Raw genomic sequence first — 16,869 nt, 5'->3', positions numbered from 1 at the left:
CCCAGCTACTTGGGAGGCTGAGGCAAGAGAATCGCTTAAACCCAAGAGTTTGAGGTTGCTATGAGCAGCAACGCCATGACACTCTACCAAGGGCTACATAGTGAGACTCTGAAAAAGAAAGATATTTATAACGAAAAAGCTTGGTTTAGATGCAAATTGGAAGAAGAAGAAATCTTGACTTCTCATAGGACTAGGTGCAATGGCTCATAACTGTGATCCCAGCTTTGGGAGGCAGAGGTTGGAGGATCACTTGAGGCCAGGAGTTTGAGACTATCCTGTGCAATGTAGCATGACCCTATCTCTTCAGAACATAAGAAGAATCCCTGTCCCTCTAGTCCCAGCTTCTCAGAAGGCTGAAGTAAGAGAATCTCTTGAACCTAGAAGTTTGAAGTTACAGTGAGAAATGATTGTGCCCCTCCATAGGCAATAGAGCAAAGCCTTGTCTCTATGAAATACACTCAAGGAATTAAAAAAATTATGAGCCAAGAACTAAAGGAAAATAAAAGAAACCATTTCATCAAATAGAAGATATCAATAAAGGGGTAGAAATTACAAAAAGGAACAATACAGAAACTCTGAATTTGCAAATACAATAACTAGATTGAAAAATACACAAGAGGGGTTCAACAGCAGATTTGAGCAGATAGAACCATCAGTGAACTTTAAAATGGATCTATTGAGAATAGTCTGAGGAGCATAAAGATTGCAAGAGACAAAGACACTATATGTCGATAAATGGTTATTCCATCAAGAAGATAGAAGAATTTTAAACATAAACATACCATAGCAGCCCCAAAATATATTAAGCAAAACTGACAGAAGAAATAGATATATGTAGTTATACAATAACAGTTGGAGGGTTTAATATCCCACTTTCAATTATGGATAGAATAGATAAGATCAACAAGGAAATGGAGGACCTGTGCAGTTTTACAAAGTAGATCTAATGTGCATGTGTGGAACACTTCACCTCCTACAGCAGAGTACACATTCTTAAGTACACGTGAGAAGGTTTTCCAGGATAGATCATATGTTAGGCCATCCAAGTGTCAATAAATTTAAAAGACTGCAATCATACAGTCATACAGATGATACAAAGATGTATCATCTTTGATCACAATGAAATTGAACTAAAAATCAATTAACAGAAGGAAATTGGAAGATTCACAAATATATGGAAATTAAACAGTACCAAATAGACCAAGACAAAATCAGGGGAATTTAGAAAATACTTAGAAGAAGAATGAAAATAAGATAAAGCATATCAAACTTTGGATGAAAACAGTGCTCATAGGGAAATTTATAGTTGTAAATGTGTGTTAAAAAAGGCAGAAAGATTTTTATCAGTAAACTAACTTTCCACCTTAAGGAACTAAAAAAATAATCGCCAACTTCAAGCTAGATGAAATTACTTTTTTTGTGGCAAAAATTTGTTTAATGTCAGTATTTTCATGTTTTTTTTGGTGATTTTTTTTATTTTTTATTTTTTTTGTGGAGACAGAGTCTCACTTTATGGCCCTCGGTAGAGTGCCATGGCATCACACAGCTCACAGCAACCTCCAACTCCTGGGCTTAAGTGATTCTCTTGCCTCAGTCTCCCAAGTAGCTGGGCCTACAGGCAACCGCCACAACGCCCAGCTATTTTTTGGTTGCAGTTCAGCCAGGGCCGGGTTTGAACCCGCCACCCTCGGTATATGGGGCTGGCGCCTTACCAACTGAGCCACAGGCGCTGCCCTTTTTTGTGATATTTTTAATTAACTTTATTTTTTAAAAGGGATGGGATCTTGCTGTGTTGCCCAGGCTAGCCTTGAACTCCTGGCTCAAGAGATCTTCCCACCTCAGCCTCCTCAGTAGGAGGGAGTACAGGTGCCCAGCTTTAAATGATTTTTTTTTTTTGTTTTTTGTAGAGACAGAGTTTCACTTTATTGCCCTTGGTAGAGTGCTGTGGCGTCACACAGCTCACAGCAACCTCCAACTCCTGGGCTTAGGTGATTCTCCTGCCTCAGCCTCCCAAGTAGCTGGGACTACAGGCGCCCGCCACAACGCCCGGCTATTTTTTTTTTTTTTGGTGGTAGAGGATGTTTATTCATTATAACTTATCATTTGCTGAAATTCATTTTGAATGCGACTTTATATAGCAGTGGCTTACATAAAATTTGTACAGAAGTGTTAAAAGTGGTTCCCCAGGCCTCACAGGTGGAAATGGTGAGTCAAGACTTAAGCACCCTTAATACACACAGAGCCTTTCTTGGGAAGGGGTGAGGAGGGCAGTGACTAAAGTCACCAGGCCAGGAGGATGAAGGGGAGAGAACTAACCTACTCATAGGTAGGACTCACTGGCAGGAGTTGGGTGGAGAGTAAGATGAGCCAGGGGCGAACACCCGACTATTTTTTTGTTGCAGTTTGGCCGGGGCTGGATTTGAACCCACCACCCTCGGTATATGGGGCCGGCGCCTTGCTCACTGAGCCACAGGCGCCGCCTAAATGATTTTTTAAAAAGCTTCACTTTATGGGCAGTGCCTGTGGTTCAGTTGGTAGGGCGCCGGCCCCATATACCAAGGGTGGCGGGTTCAAACCGCGCCCCGGCCGAACTGCAACCAAAAAATAGCAGGGTGTTGTGGCGGGCGCCTGTAGTCCCAGCTGCTCGGGAGGCTGAGGCAAGAGAATCGCTTAAGCCCAGGAGTTGGAGGTTGCTGTGAGCTGTGTGATGCCATGGCACTCTACCGAGGGCCATAAAGTAAGACTCTGTCTCTACCAAAAAAAAAAAAAAAAAAAAAAAAGCTTCACTTTATGGCTGGGCATTATGGCAGGCTCCTGTTGTCCCAGCTCCTTGGGAGACTGAGGCAAGAGAATGGCTAAAGCCCAAGAGTTTGAGGTTGCTGTGAGCCTGTGATGCCACAGCCCTCTACCAAGGGCGACATAGTGAGACTCTGTCTCAAAAAAATAAAAATAGTACAAAAAAAAACTTGTAAATTTTTAGAACCATTCAAAACCTTTTAATCTCTCTCTCTCTCTCTCTTTTTTTTTTTTTTGTAGAGACAGAGTCTCACTTATCGTTCTCGGTAGAGTGCTGTAGCATCACAGCTCACAGCAACCTCCAGCTCCTAGGCTTACGTGATTCTCTTCCCTCAGCCTCCCGAGTACCTGGGACTACAGGCGCTTCCCACAACACCCGGCTGTTTTTTGTTTTTTAGTTTTTTTTTTTTTTTTTTTTTTTTTTTGGTTTTTGGCCGGGGCTGGGTTTGAACCCGCCACCTCCAGCATGTGGGACTGGCACCCTATTCCTTGAGCCATAGGCACCGCCCATGTTTTTTTGTTGTTGTTGTTGTTGCAGTTTGGCAGGGGCCAGGTTTGAACCTGCCACCCTCAGTATGTGGGGCTGGCGCCCTACCCACTGAGCCACCTGCACCACCCTTAATCTATTCTTTTAAAGGCAGGGCAAAATCAGCCACCAGGGGGTGTTTTTTTTTTTTTTTGCTTAACTGACACATACAAAGTTCTTGTATTTATAGTGTACGACGTGATTTTTTTTTTGTTGCTATTGTTTTTTGAGACATCGTCTTACTTTGTTGTCCTTGGTAGGATCTCACTTTATCACCCTTGGTAGAATGCCATGGGGTCATAGTTCATAGCAACCTCAAATTCTTGGGCTCAAATGATTCTTTTGCCTCAGCCTCCCAAGTAAGCGGGACTACAGGCACCTGCCACAACACCCGCCTATTTTTAGAGACAGGGTCTCACTCTTGTTCAGTCTGGTCTCAAACTTGTGAGCTCAGGCAGTCCATTCACCACGGCTTCCCAGAGTGCCACCATGCCAGTTCGAATTTTTTTTTCTTTTTCAGTGAGGATACTATTTCCTCCTTTGTATTCCAGCAACAAGGAAGCCACTTGAGTTCTGACTGTGAGTTCGAGTTCTAAGTGCTTAAACCATGCTATATGACTTCCAACATAGTGCTCAATTCTTCATTAAGGTGGAGATGCACATACAAAGTTGAATTATGAGGCTTCCCGGGAGTAGTGAGACGTAATTATGTTATTTGGAAATCATCCAGCAAATAGCATTATTAAACGGCCATCACCTCTATGCTGGAGATGGCCAGGAAGTCATATTTCAGCTTCTGACATGGACTTTTATGGCTCTGTGTGTGTGATCAAGTAGAGATTCAAAGTAGATTCATTAAATCCTGGTGCAAGATAATGCGATTATGTGTTTTCTTCTGATTGAATTAATTTATTAACTTTTGAAAAATACACTGCAAAGTCAACAGGTTATATGCTATGCCAGATATACTTTATGTGCATCTTTTTATTTAATCCTCAACAATTCCAGGGATATATGATGTAACTATTGCCATTTTACAGATGAAGAAACTAAGGCTTGGAGAGCTTGATAATTTATTCAAGATTGAATAGTTAACACATGGCAGAACAGGAAGGACCAGCCTCTTGATACCACAGCCTTCTGACTCGTCTTCCTCTAATCCCTGCTCATGTGAAGTCTGATTGCCTGTTCATATCTCTGACATGGCAGGGTAGTGAAAAGATAAAGCTTCAGTTGTTTTAACAGATATACTTTGACTCTACGTATATTTAAAAGTTTTGACAGATCTTATAAATGGGATTTTAGTTCAAAATGATAATTTAGGAAGGTCTCAGATATGCGTTGGCTGTGGTTTGTTTTCTTATCAGTATTCTTTCAGTTTATAAACCAAAATTGGCATTTTATTTTTCAGGTCCTAAACATGCAACTTACGGATGGAGGACAAGGAGATGTCCCTGTTGATGAAAACAAACTCCACGGTAAACCTGATAAAACCTTGCGCTTTTCCCTCTGCAGTGATAATCTGGAAGGAATATCTGAAGGTGAAGGGTTACTTCATTCAAGGAGTTGTGTGATTCAAGTAATGTTTTGTGTTCTTTAAAGGAGCCTTATAAATTACAATTATACCATCTGTGCCTCTCACTGAGAAGAGTAATGAAGATTTCCTCTAATGAGCTTGAACAGTTGGCTGTAAAGACTGTTTCTTGAATAAAATTAAGGTTATTAGATGCCTTTGGTCATACAAAATTGAGAAGATACAAGTCTTCATTGAAACTTAAATAGAATAATAGCATGTTTTGTTTCTCCAGTATTATTATACAGCAGAGCTTATAGAGCTCCTTTAGAAGGATATGATGCATGTCTAAATGAGAAAAATGGACTATTTCAGGATGTTGTGTATACTCCTGGAGTTTTGGATTCCTTTATTCTCACACACACACCTTCATGAAGCAGGATACAATCGAAATAAGAATAAAAAAAGAAAATTAAAAGACAAGATTGTGAAGTGAGAATGTCATTCCACATACTAGGGCAGATTTTACTAACATTTAAAAAGAAATAATAAAAAAAAAAAATGTAGGCTTGGCGTCTGTGGCTCAAGTGGCTAAGGCACCAGCCACATACACCTCAGCTGGTGGGTTCAAATCCAGCTTGGGCCCACCAAACAACAATGATGGCTGCAACCACAAAAAAAAAAATAGCCAGGTGGTGTGGTTGGTGCCTGTAGTGCCAGCTACTTGGGAGGCGGAGGCAGGAGAATCGCTTGAGCCCCATTTGGAGGTTACTATGAGCTGTGATGCCATGGGACTTTATCCAGGGCGACAGCTTGAGGCTCTGTCTCAAAAACAAAAAACAAAAAAACAAAAATGTAGTAACGTCTCCTTTTTATCTAACTTTCCAAAAAATTTCATACATGATATACATTCCAGAAAATGGAGAAAAGAAATAGAATCATCTATAATCTCACCATTCTTTTAATAGCAGTTAGCATTTTGGTTTATTTATAGCAACATTAGGTTTATGCTGCTTTGTAATCTTTTTTTGTTTAGTAATGTAACTAACATTTTCTTTTATAATTTAACATTCTTAAATAACATGATTTTTTGGGGGCGGGGAACAGAGTCTTAATTTGTCACCCTTGGTAGTGTGCTGAGGAGTCATAGCTCTCAGCACCCTGAAACTCTTGGGCTTAAGCAATTCTCTTGCCTCAGTCTCCCAAGTAGCTGAGACTACAGACATGTGCCTCAATGCCCACCTATTTTTTTTTTTTTTTTTTTTTTTGCAGTTTTGACTGGGGCTGAGCTTGAACCCGCCACCTCCGGCATATGGGGCCGGTGCCCTACTCCTTTGAGCCATAGGCACCACCCCCTATTTTTCTTTTTAGAATCGGGGTCTCATTCTTGCTCAGGCTTTTCTGGAAATCATGAAGTCAAGCAATCCACTGGCTTCAGCCTCCCAGAGTTGCTGGTATTATAGCCATGAGTCACCGTGCCCAACCTAAATAAAATGTTTTTTTTTTTTTTTTTTTTTTTTTGAGACAGAATCTCACTTCCTTGCCCCCAGTAGAGTGCTGTGACGTCATAGCTCACAGCAACCTCAAACTCTTGGGCTCAAGTGATTCTCTTGGCTCACCCTCCCAAGTAGTTGGGACTACAGGCAGCTGCCACAATACCCAGTTATTTTTTAGAGACAGGTCTTGCTCTAGCTCAGACTGTTCTTGAACTCTTGAGCTCAGGCAGTCTTTCTGCTGCAGCCTCCCAGAGTGTTGGGATTACAGGTGTGAGTGACTGTGCCTGGCCTAATGACATGATTTTTAAAAATTTTTTTTTAGGGCAGCGCCTGTGGCTCAGTGAGTAGGGCACTGGCCCCATATGCCGAGGGTGGCGGGTTCAAACCCAGCCCCGGCCAAACTGCAACAAAAAAATAGCCGGGCATTGTGGCGGGCGCCTGTAGTCCCAGCTGCTCAGGAGGCTGAGGCAAGAGAATCACGTAAGCCCAAGAGTTAGAGGTTGCTGTGAGCCTGTGACGCCACCGCACTCTACCTGAGGGCAGTACAGTGAGACTCTGTCTCTACAAAAAAAAAAAAAAATTTTTTAATTTTTTTTTTTTGTGTGTGTGTGTAGAGATAGAGTCTCGCTTTACCGCCCTCAGTAGAGTGCCATGATGTCACAGGACTCACAGCAACCTCTAGCTCTTGGGCTTCCGCGATTCTCCTGCCTCAGCCTCCCAAGCAGCTGGGACTACAGGCTCCTGCCACAACGCCCGGCTATTTTTTTGTTGCAGTTCAGCCAGGGCTGGGTTTGAACCTGCCACACTTGGTATATGGGGCCGGCGCCCTACTCACTGAGCCACAGGCGCCACCCATGACATGATTTTTTTAATGATTTTTTTCCTTTAGCTTCAAACGAGCTGATAATATTTATTTCAACATTCTTCTGTGATTAAACGTAGATTTCTTTCACTTTTTAGGCATTATTAGAAGCTCACAACAAACATCTTAGTTTAAGTTTTGATTAGTTCTTTAGACAAATTCCTAGAAGCAGAATTGCTAGCTCAAAGGACGTGAACATTTTTAGGTATAAATGCAATACACACACACACACACATATATGTGTGTGTGTATGTATATATATATATTTTTTTTTTTTTTTTCTTTTTTTGAGATAGAGTCTCACTATGTTGCCCTGGGTAAGGTGCTGTGGTATCACAGCTCACAGCAACCTTAAACTCTTGGGCTTAAGCGCTTCTCTTGCCTCAACCTCTCAAGTAGCTGGGACTACAGGCGCCCGCCACAATGCCCAGCTATTTTTGGTTGCAGTTGTCATTGTTGTTTCGCTGGCAGGGGCAGGGTTCGAACCCACCACCCGTGGTGTGTGTGGCTGGTGCCCTTACTCACTGAGCTACGGGCACCGAGCCTATAAATGCAATATTAAAAGCACTTTCATCAGTCTGTCTTCTCTTAATCAAAGAATGAAAAATTGCATGGTGGCTTATGACTGTTTTTATTAAAAACCTTGCTCATACAATAAACATTTCTCTAGGTCCTTCAAATCGCTCCAATTCAGTGTCCTCTTTAGACCTGGAAGGAGAATCTGTATCAGAACTTGGAGCAGGACCTTCTGGAAGTAATGGAGTTGAAGCTCTACAGCTCTTAGAACATGAACAAGGTAAAACAAAGTTGAACATATTTGTTTAAGTAGCAAAGAATTTATTTGATTGTAAGATAAGAAGTGTGTTTGCATGTAAGTTAGCTATGTTCAGTGAGAGAATAAATTTAAGGTGATTATATAATGATCTTTAAACTTGGATTTATTTATAGTTTCTTCAGTTCTTTTATTTTCCCCTAAGATGTCATACACTATTCCTTGTCCACTGCAAAAGCAATCAGCATCCATATGTCTCCCACACTGATGCCACACCTTGGCCTGCACATAACATCTGTAATTAAAAATATGTTAGTTGAGGTTTGGCACCTGTAGCACAGTGGTTATGGCGCCAGCCACATGTACCGAAGTTGGTGGTTCGAACTGCCGGGCCAGCTAAAACAACAGCAGCTGCAACACAAAAAATAGCCGGGCGTTGTGGTGGGCACCTATAGTTCCAGCTACTTGGGAGGCTGAGGCAAGAGAATTAACTTGAGCCTAAGAGTTTGAGGTTGCTGTGAGCTGTGACGCCGCAGTGGTCTACCGAGAGTGACATTATGAGACTCTGTTTTAAAAAAAAAAGTTCTTTAAAGTTGATTAAAAATTCATAGCTGTGCTACAGTTTTAAAGTGCTTAATTTTGTTTTTCATAGCTACAACACAAGATAATCTTGATGATAAGCTAAGGAAGTTTGAAATTCGTGACATGATGGGACTAACAGACGATAGAGACATATCAGAAACAGTGAGTGAGACTTGGAGTACAGATGTCTTGGGAAGTGACTTTGACCCTAACATTGATGAAGATCGCTTGCAAGAAATTGCAGGTAACTGCTGTTTAATGTCTCTGGAAGTTTGCTGTTGAGTTGTTTATGCCCACTCACTTTTCACGGGAGGGTGCATTTGTGGTCTGATAAACATATTACGTGTTAGCGCCACCTGGGAAACTGATACCTATATGGAACAAGGCACATTTGTACTTCATGCTCTATACTTAACACAGAGAATGTTTTTCCTTTCTACATTTAATACCACACCCCACCTCCCCAAACAATAGAAAATCCAGTCTTTTGAATTAGCTTCTGCTCAAGGCATGTTTACAAGGCATAGTATCTATTATTGGTCTGTCTGTGATACATATGTTCTCCTTTTGAGACTTTCATTAAGATGAATATTTTTATAGATAAGAACCATAAAATCTTTCAGAATAACATGATACTGATGTTCTCTTAAAAAAAGAAAGTTCAGTGGCGGGCGCCTGTAGTCCCAGCTACTCGGGAGGCTGAGGCAAGCGAATCGCGTAAGCCCAGGAGTTGGAGGTTGCTGTGAGCTGTGTGAGGCCACGGCACTCTACCAAGGGCCATAAAGTGAGACTCTGTCTCTACAAAAAAAAAAAAGAAAGTTCACCTCTGGAAGGATTCAGTTCCAAAGGGAAACCAGTTTTTTTTCCCTTTTTTTAAATGTCAAACTTATTTTTTCAGATACTGTTTTATGAGTTCTGAGAGAGTCCTATAGTCTTGCAACAACCTTCTTTCTTTCTTCCTTCCTTCCCTTCCTTCCCCTTTCTTTTCTTTCTCTTTGCTGCCCTCATAGAGTGCCCTGGTGTCATAGCTCACAGCAACCTCAAATTCTTGGGCTCAAGTGATTCTCCTGCCTCAGCCCCCCAAGTAGCTGGGATTACAGGCACCTGCCACAATGCTCGGCTATTTTTTAGAGATGAGGTCTCACTCTGGCTCAGGCTGGTCTCGAACCCATGACCTTAGGCAATCCACTCACTTCGGCCTCCCAAGTGCTAGGATTACAGGTGTGAGCCACTGCACCTGGCCTTTTCTTTTTTTTTTTTTTTTTTTGCAGTTTTTGGCCAGGGCTGAGTTGAACCCACCACCTCTGGCATATGGGGCTGGCGCCCTACTCCTTTGAGCCACAGGCACCGCCCCCTTTTATTTTCTTTTTAATCATGGAAATTTGCAGACAAATGTGAGTGAGAATGGTATCATGAACCCAGTATACATCTCTCAGCTTTAACAACTAGACACATATAGCCAGTTTTACCTAGTCTCCTACCCACTACTTTCATTTCCCCCACCTCATTATGTTTAGTAAGTTCTTGACGTTATTTTATTTGTAATTATTTTATAATATATCTTTAAAAGACAATTTTTACTGGTAATTTTTTTCCAGTATTTTTTCTTTATTTTTTTTTCCAGTATTTTTTCATAGACTGAAGTAGAATTTTTTTTATTAGGTTTAATCAAAAGTAGTAGAGCGTTTTGAACTTGAGTATTATTAACATAGGCCTACAATAATATTTAATACTTGGCCTACAATAATATTTAATACTTTGTATTTTTAAGTATGGAAATAGATTTCTTAAGTGATTTTACATTACTTCATTGCAGATGCCAAAGTAGTGTTGTTCTTGGCAGTAAGTTGTATTTAAGCAGTAAACTGTACTTGTAGTTGAATGAGTCTATGAAGGAGATGTATGATTCCCTACAAGTATGTTTTATTGCTCCGATGATGTGACTAATACACTAGGAGAAAACATATTTGGCCAGTTTAACTTTCTGTGTTTAAATCTCTGTGAGTGTTTCCAATCCCTGTAGGACTATAAATTTTAGAACGATATTAAGGACACCTGTAACATTGCTGATGCGTGAAAGGTAGTTGAATTGACTTGACCTAATTATGTGAGTTTTCTTCATTGAGAGTCAAAGATGGATGGGAGGAAACTGATAAAAAGGATTTTGTGCCATTGTGAACTTTGTGTTTTTACTCATGTGGTTTATTGAAATTATTCTTCTCTTTGCTGTTTTCTGTTTGATGGGGAGTTTTTGTTAGCTTAGTGTTTGGCTTTCCTCCACTATCACTGTACTTCCCATCAGGATCTTTGTTAACCTTTTGCTCCCCACTGGTTATACAGGTGCAGCAGCAGAGAACATGTTAGGCAGTTTGCTGTGCCTCCCAGGTTCAGGATCAGTGCTTCTAGAGCCCTGCACGGGGTCTACAATATCAGAGACAACAAGTGAGGCTTGGAGTGTAGAGGTGTTGCCAAGTGACTCAGGTTGGTATGCTGTCATTGTTTGCTTTTTCATTTACACAGAAGTTTTTAAGTGTAAGGTATCCTAATTTCTATATCATGTCTGTTTTGTCAAATATACATTTCACAAGTTTGAGGTAATCACATTGGTAAGAATTTCAAATGGAAAAATAATTTAGGACAAAATCTGTCCATTAAGAAGAAATTCAGTTTTGGGTAGCATAGGTTAAGATGACAGGTGCTTTCTAACTCTGTTCAGTTATTTGTAACTTACCAGAGTTCCATGTAGGTCGTTGGTTTCAGTATCTTCTACTAACATCACAGGATGAGAGTAGCAACACAGCTCAGTCCCTGTGGTTGAATGCTTGGTAAACGTATGTAGATTTACCAGAAGGAAGAACTTGACCCTTTAAAAGATGTTTAATTATGTTTTGAAATACATTGAATTTGAGACTTTACAGTCCTGAAGATTCTTTTGTGTAAGGTTATTATAAATATATATAAAGTATTTGTATGTCTTTTTTCCTCATTATGAAGACACATCTTGGTCTTTAACTAAACATCAACTACCAGAGTACAAATATAAGTAACTGTATCTTTATTACATTCTGATTTATTTGGCTTAAGACTAATTAAGTCATCCTGATTTGTATTTTATCATCTTAAAGCATTCAGACATGCTAGTCTAGAGAAAAGCTATTCTGTACTATCTTGTCAAGTTTACACGTTAAATCAACAGCATGCTCTATGAGATTAGTGATCTAGAAACAGTATTCTTCTATACACAGTGAACTGGCCTCTGTTGGGATGAAAATCACAATCTTGACTTCTTGATAGAACGAGCTTTACTAACTGGCCCAGACTTAGAAATCTGTTCACTCTGATTTAATTTATGGTTCTGGGTCACAAAAACTAAAATTCTGGTGGGCTAACAGAATCACTAATGTACTACCTTTTGTCTTCTATTCAGAGGCCCCAGACCTAAAGCAGGAGGAACGTCTGCAAGAATTGGAGAGCTGTTCTGGCCTGGGTAGCACATCTGATGATACAGATGTCAGGGAGGTCAGTTCCCGCCCCAGCACGCCAGGCCTCAGTGTTGTGTCGGGTATGTCTGTCTCGTTTTAAGGAATAGGAATTTGAAAGTGTTTCCCCCGTCCACTTTCATTTATGGAGTTGATACAGAGATATGTTTTATTTAAGAGCTGAGTGATTTTCAGAAAACAAAAAGTTTCTGTCATACTTTAAATCTTTGAAAACTTCATGTATGGCTTTATGGAGCCTGTTGAAATAATAGGCAAACAGTCCCTCTACAGTTCTATTTTTAGTAGCCTCTGCTACTTTATTTAGATATCACATAATAATTCTGACTATATTATATAAAGCAACGTAAGTCTGTTTAAGCAATAATCGATAACGTATATAATACTGAATAACTCACACATATAGAACTGGGACACAAATAATATGTTAATGTTTTCCAAATTTCACTTTTTGTGTGGTTATTTTGTTCTTCTTGCTATTGAATTTTTACTATTTTTTTCTTTAAGGCATAAGTGCAACCTCTGAGGATATTCCCAATAAGATCGAAGACCTGAGATCTGAATGCAGCTCTGACTTTGGGGGTAAAGATTCTGTCACTAGTCCTGACATGGATGAAATAACTCATGGTAAGAAAGAGAGTTGAGAATGACTTAAAAATGGTCATGTTCATAGTTGAAACTGGCACTTTTACACATTGCTTTTGATTATATGAATTGGTAGAGCACTTGGAGGCAAAATTTGTCAGTACACATTTAAGGCCTTACATTGTTCACATTCTAAATTTACTTAGTTTAACCTCTGGAAAACAGTCATAAAAAATAATTCCATGTATACAGACAGTCTTATGCATAAAGATGTTCTTTATTACCTTTATATTGGCAGAAAATTGGAAACAACTTAAAAGTTGAAAAATGGAATGGCTAAGTAAATTTTGATGTATACATTTATTAGAATTTATGTAGTTGTTAAATGCTTAAAAGAATATTCAGTAACTTGTACAAATACCTAGAACATATTATTACATGGAAAATTTATTATTATTATTATTATTAGAGATTGTCTCACTGTGTCACCGTTGGTAGAGTGCTGTGACTTCACAACTCACAGCAACCTCAAGCTCTTGGGCTCAAATGATTCTTTTGCCTCTGCCTCCCTACTAGCTGGGACTACAGCTGCCTGCCACAACGCCTGGCTATTTTTTCTCTTTCTTTCTTTTTTTTTTTTTTTGGTTAGCAGGCCCTGGCTGGGTTCAAACCCACCAGCCCTGGTGCATGTGGCCGGCACCCTCACCACTGAGGCTATAGGCACTGGAAAACTTACTTTATATGCAAGATAAAATATTAAAAAATCTACGCACGAAGAAAGAACTGCAAAGAAATACCAAGATGCCAGCAGTGGTTTTGTATGTTGACCAGTGCAGTTTGAGGTGTCTTTTCATTTTTTACAGGTTAGTTACGAGGTAGAATTTGAAACAAAATGATTGATATTTTCTACTCTTGTTAAACCTTAAAATTAATTGGTCTAACTTGTACTTTTTTTTTTCTCTTTCTCCCACTTTGGATCTTTTACTCATGCATGATTTTGTAACATCATTTATCAGTCATTTGGGAAATATTGTTTCAATGAGATATGGAGATCTTCCAAATGCTGATATATTTCATCATATAATATCAAAAATCAAATTTTTAATATCACCACAAGTCTTTTTTTTTTTTTTTCACTGAGACGGAGTCTCACTCTGTCACCCAAGCTAGAGTGCAATGGTGTCATCATAGCTCATAGCAACCTCAAACTTGCAGGCTCAAGGGATCCTCCTGCCTCAGCCTCCTGAGCAGCTGGGACTATAGATGCATACCAGTGTTACAACCCAGGAACTGAGTCGCAACACAGCAAACTCAACGGTCCCCTGCACAGGGGCCTTAACCCCTTCCCCCATCCAGGGTCTGGCAGACAAAGGGAGAGAAAGGCTGCAAAATTCACACACATACACAACACACACAGAGTGTTCTGAATTTTGAGAGACAACAGGAATTTGAGGTTGCAGTGAGCTAAGATGATGCCACTGCACTCTAGCCAGGGCAAGAATGAGACTATTCTCTCCCTAAAAAAAGTTTATCAGAGCTTGCTGGTAAGTGGGTGAAAGCTAGAGTAAGCTGGCATTCCCCCTGAAATCTCAAGCGGGTTATGGCCCTGAGTTTCAGCTCCCTAGCTGCAAGGCATGCCTCTGATGGCGAAGAGGGGTTGGAATGTCCAGCAGAATAGATAAAATAGTCTGGGAGATATCTAGGTAGAGATCCCCATATGTTGTCGAATATAAGAATATAAATAATACTAGAAAGTAATTGATAATTTTCCTTGCAGATACCCTGCAGTGGCAGGCATCTTGACCTGAAGGGTGTAACTTTCCTTCATTAAATTTCCTCCAAAATATTCTTTGATTTGTAGCTTAGTACTCCCCTGTCCTCCAGCCTGATAACTTCCCTAAATAAAGAACTGCCTTTTTAATTGGAACATGAAGCCGTTACCTCTTCACTTTTTGTCTTATGAAAATATGCCCCCAATTTTTCTTTTGAGACAAGAGTCTCACTGTGTTGCCCTCAGTAGAGTGTCATGTTGTCACAGCTCACAGCAACCTCAAATTCTTGGGCTTCACCAATTCTCTTGCCTCAGCCTCCCAAGTAGCTGTGACTATAGGCGCCTGCCACAACACCCGGCTAGTCGTAGTTGTCATTGTTGTTTGGCAGGCCTGGGTTGGAATCAAACCTGCCAGCTTCAGTGTATGTGGTTAGTGCTCTAGGCGTAGAGCTTCAAGCTGTCACCCTAGGTAGAGTGCCGTGGCATCAAAACTCACAGCAACTTCCAACTTGTGGGCTCAAGCGAGTCTCCTGCCTCTGCTTCCCAAGTAGCTGGGACTACAAGTGCCCGCCACAACGCCCGGCTAGCCATTATTGTTGTGGGGCGGCCTGGGCTGGATTCGAACCCTCCAGCTCAGGTGTATGTGGCTGGCGCCTTAGCTGCTTGAGCCACCGGCACCAAGCCACAAGCGTATAAATTTTTATTTATACCTTTCTGTAGATAGTATTTCCCCTGTCTTTACAAATTGGGGAAAGAAGAGGCTCAGGGAGGATGTGACTTTAAAAAGTTTTGAGTTTATTGGGCGGCGCCTGTGGCTCAAGGAGTAGGGCGCCGGTCCCATATGCCGGAGGTGGTGGGTTCAAACCTAGCTCCAGCCAAAAAACAAACAAACAAAAAAAAGATATAGTTAACTCTAAAACAAATAAACAAACGTCATTTAAAAAAAAAAAAGTTTTGAGTTTATTTCAAGTCCTCTGGCTTTGTGTTGCCTCCATTAACCATAATAACATTTGGTCATTAGTATTAGAAGTGATGGGGCTGTAGATGCTAGACTAGTGAAATGTAACAAAAATCCATGCTTCGCTCCTGTAGCTCAGCTAGGGCGCTGGCCACATACACCAGGGCTGGCAAACAACAATGACAACTACAGCAAAAAAATAGCCAGGTGTGGTGGTGGGCACCTGTAGTCCCAGCTACTTGGGAGGCTGAGGCAGGAGAATTGCTTGAGCCCAACAGTTTGAGGTTGCTGTGAGCTATGTTGTCATGGCACTCTACTGAGGGCGATATAGTGAGACTGTCTCAAAAAAAAAAAAAAAAAATCCATGTTTGAAGATAATATAAAATGAATTTGAAATCATCTGAATCTGATATTCATTAGTTTCTGTTTTTCTCGTATATTCAGGTTCTAATTTATCAAAAAAGGAAAAGTGTTACCATTTAGAACCCTTTTCACTGTTTGATAATTTTCCTTGTCATAAGTTGTGGCTTAGTCTCACAATTTGCCCTCTTCGTTTCAGGTGCCCACCAGCTGACTTCTCCTCCTTCTCAGTCGGAGTCTCTGCTGGCCATGTTTGATCCACTGTCTTCACATGAAGGTAAACTAATGAAATGAACTTTTTTGAGTCTGTAACAAAGGCATTTTGTTAATACCTTTGTTGGATTAAAGGCATCTCAGCTATAATTTTTGTTTGTTTGTTTTCCAGGAGCTTCTGCTGTGGTTAGGCCAAAGGTTCACTATGCTAGGCCATCACATCCACCACCAGATCCCCCAATCTTGGAAGGTGCTGTGGGAGGAAATGAGGCCAGGTTGCCAAACTTTGCTTCCCATGTTTTAACACCAGCTGAAATGGAGGCATTTAAACAAAGGCATTCATACCCCGAGAGATTAGTTCGAAGCAGGAGTTCTGATATTGTACCTTCTGTCCGGCGACCCATGAGTGATCCCAGCTGGAATCGACGTCCAGGGAACGAAGAGCGAGACCTCCCTCCATCTGCAGCCATTGGTGCTACTTCTTTGATGGCTGCACCTCACTCATCATCTTCATCTCCGAGTAAGGACTCTTCAAGAGGAGAGGTATGGAACACACGCCATGTAGAAAAATTTGCCAGTTATTGCCAGCTTTAGTGTTCTTTCTGCCTGGTTCTATGATAGCTGAGATTAACATAGAATATATATATCTAGGACTAAAGATGGACAGTAGTCATAATTAAAGATGATTTGTTAGCTAAACATGATGGCTTATGCCTATAATCCTTATAGGATTATAAGAGGCTAACGTGAGAGGCTAGCTTGAGGCCAGGAGTTTGAGACCAGCCTGGGCAATAGTGAGACCTGTTGTCTACTAAAAATTTACCAAAAAAAAAAAAAAAATTAGCTGGGCATAGTGGTGAACATCTGTGGTCCTAGCTACTTAGAAGGCTGAGGCAGGAGGATTGCTTGAACCCATAAGTTGGAGGCTGCTTGTAAGA

The 16,869-nt window shown here is 40.6% G+C and overlaps 1 protein-coding gene across 5 annotated transcripts in view; it reads left to right on the top strand.

Moving 5' to 3' along the window:
• GAPVD1 (GTPase activating protein and VPS9 domains 1) overlaps positions 1-16,869 on the top strand; it is a 96,611-nt gene that overhangs the window by 54,200 nt on the left and 25,542 nt on the right. For 3 of the 5 annotated variants that reach the window (XM_053562479.1, XM_053562491.1, XM_053562507.1), the window contains 8 exons: positions 4,734-4,863; positions 7,864-7,989; positions 8,618-8,791; positions 10,888-11,028; positions 11,975-12,109; positions 12,552-12,671; positions 15,918-15,995; positions 16,104-16,474. In XM_053562479.1, the coding sequence (XP_053418454.1) occupies positions 4,734-4,863; positions 7,864-7,989; positions 8,618-8,791; positions 10,888-11,028; positions 11,975-12,109; positions 12,552-12,671; positions 15,918-15,995; positions 16,104-16,474 (1,275 nt within the window). The remainder of the gene's footprint in view (positions 1-4,733; positions 4,864-7,863; positions 7,990-8,617; positions 8,792-10,887; positions 11,029-11,974; positions 12,110-12,551; positions 12,672-15,917; positions 15,996-16,103; positions 16,475-16,869) is intronic. The other 2 variants (XM_053562498.1, XM_053562486.1) reach the window with 1 other exon arrangement.

This window comes from Nycticebus coucang, chromosome 2 (assembly GCF_027406575.1).
Source record: "Nycticebus coucang isolate mNycCou1 chromosome 2, mNycCou1.pri, whole genome shotgun sequence".
NCBI classification, from domain to species: domain Eukaryota; kingdom Metazoa; phylum Chordata; class Mammalia; order Primates; family Lorisidae; genus Nycticebus; species Nycticebus coucang.
The sequence above is the reverse complement of the archived record's forward strand: the minus strand, read 5'-3'. Positions and strand labels throughout refer to the sequence as shown.